Source organism: Puntigrus tetrazona, chromosome 5 (assembly GCF_018831695.1).
Source record: "Puntigrus tetrazona isolate hp1 chromosome 5, ASM1883169v1, whole genome shotgun sequence".
Lineage (NCBI taxonomy): Eukaryota > Metazoa > Chordata > Actinopteri > Cypriniformes > Cyprinidae > Puntigrus > Puntigrus tetrazona.
This window is the reverse complement of record NC_056703.1, coordinates 17,346,435-17,347,985: the sequence shown is the minus strand read 5'-3', so window position 1 is coordinate 17,347,985 and position 1,551 is coordinate 17,346,435. Positions and strand designations below refer to the sequence as shown.

Sequence of the window (1,551 nt, the reverse complement as noted above, 5' to 3'; positions counted from 1 at the left end):
ATATATAAACCCAGTTACTGTGTATTTACAATAGATTCAGTTTATTAGTACTATTACGTGTGACTGGCAAACATACCTTACATTAAGTTTAATAGGATGGAAAGTGCAATGCAGTTCAAATATATAAATCTTAAATTTAGGCCTAAATATTTTTAAGTACATCAAGTAATTTCTTCACTTCTCAGGTAAAGGACATTGCTCTTCACACCGAGATGTTCTCCATCCAAAACGGCCTCCTGACTCCCACCCTGAAAGCCAAACGCACTGACCTCAGGAACTGCTTCAGGAAACAGATCGATGAGCTTTACTCTAACATCAAAATGTAAAGTGCCTCAGATATGTTGGAGTGACAGAGCTGATCTGGGTCTCGTGACTGAAAAGAGCTGGTTCAAAACAAGAGAGAGCTTGTTATATATGCATTTCAGAATAAGATTATATACCTTAGATCAGCTGTTACTCGAAGCTTCATCACCCGACTTTAAAGATTCCACCTCAGGAAAACGTCCCTACATTTTGACACCGTAATTTTTTTGCTTTTGACTATTTTAGGAGAAAGGGAAGAGAAATCCACAAGCACAAACAACCTAATGCTGTTATTGAGGACAGAATAAGCTTCCTCTTTTATTTAAAAGCAATTTTTACTAATGAGATGATGTAGATAACCAAACATGCCATTCTGCTTAAATTTGCTGAAGATGTACNTTGCTCACCAATGGATCCTCTGAAGCGAATGGGTGCCGTCGGAATGAGAGTCCAACCAGAGACAGATGTGGAACGCACATTTTCAGAGGAGAATAACTGTAGCATTGTTTTTCAGATAAACAGGTATGTTAGCTTAGCATGTTTCTCATATATTATGGTATTTTTGTGCTTTAGTAGTCAAAAACTGCAACACCTTTAATGAGCTGTAGTGGTGTGGATTATTTATTGAGATCAGCTTTTAGCTATTTGGACTCTGACGGCACCCAGTCACTTCAGAGGATCCATTGGTAAGTAAGTGACGCATTGCTGCATTTCTCCAACTCCGTTCTTATGAAGAAACAAACTCATCTACATCTCGGATGACTTGACACCATTTTAAGCAAACTATTCCTTTAATACAGCAAGCCTTCATTTTTAAGTTTGTGGCCTTTCTAGTAAATTTTTTTTTTTTTTTTTTTAACTACTGCTTCAGCGGCAGTACAGTAGCTATATCGTGTAATGATCTCACATCGTGTATGTGCGTGTTTGGGAAATACTGTGTACAGTCTCAGGGAAAAATGTGCCTTATTAATGGTCATCAGCTGCATCGAGTGTTGATGAGACAGGAAAACGCACACATGCGACAAAAAAAGCCAATAATTTTGTACTGTACCTCACAATCAGCATGAAGGGTGAAGCACACAGTCCATGTTAGATGGAGAGTGAGAAATATTTCATGATTTTGTCTTCCAGTAGACGGTTTTATGTCCTGAAGCCTTTAAAAAACTGTGTATCTGTTATTAAAGGAACACTAGCAAAGCCGATTGTTGTTCAGCATTACATCTTCAATGTAATTCTATGTAATATATA

General features: G+C 37.5%; 1 protein-coding gene across 1 annotated transcript in view; it reads left to right on the top strand.

Annotated features, from left to right (window-relative positions):
• Positions 1-695, top strand: part of LOC122344738 (long-chain-fatty-acid--CoA ligase 1-like) — a 3,090-nt gene extending 2,395 nt beyond the window's left edge. Inside the window, exon 6 of the mRNA XM_043238290.1 lies at positions 186-695. Within this exon, the coding sequence (XP_043094225.1) occupies positions 186-326 (141 nt within the window). The 3' untranslated portion in view covers positions 327-695. The remainder of the gene's footprint in view (positions 1-185) is intronic.
• The last annotated feature ends 856 nt before the right edge of the window (positions 696-1,551 follow it).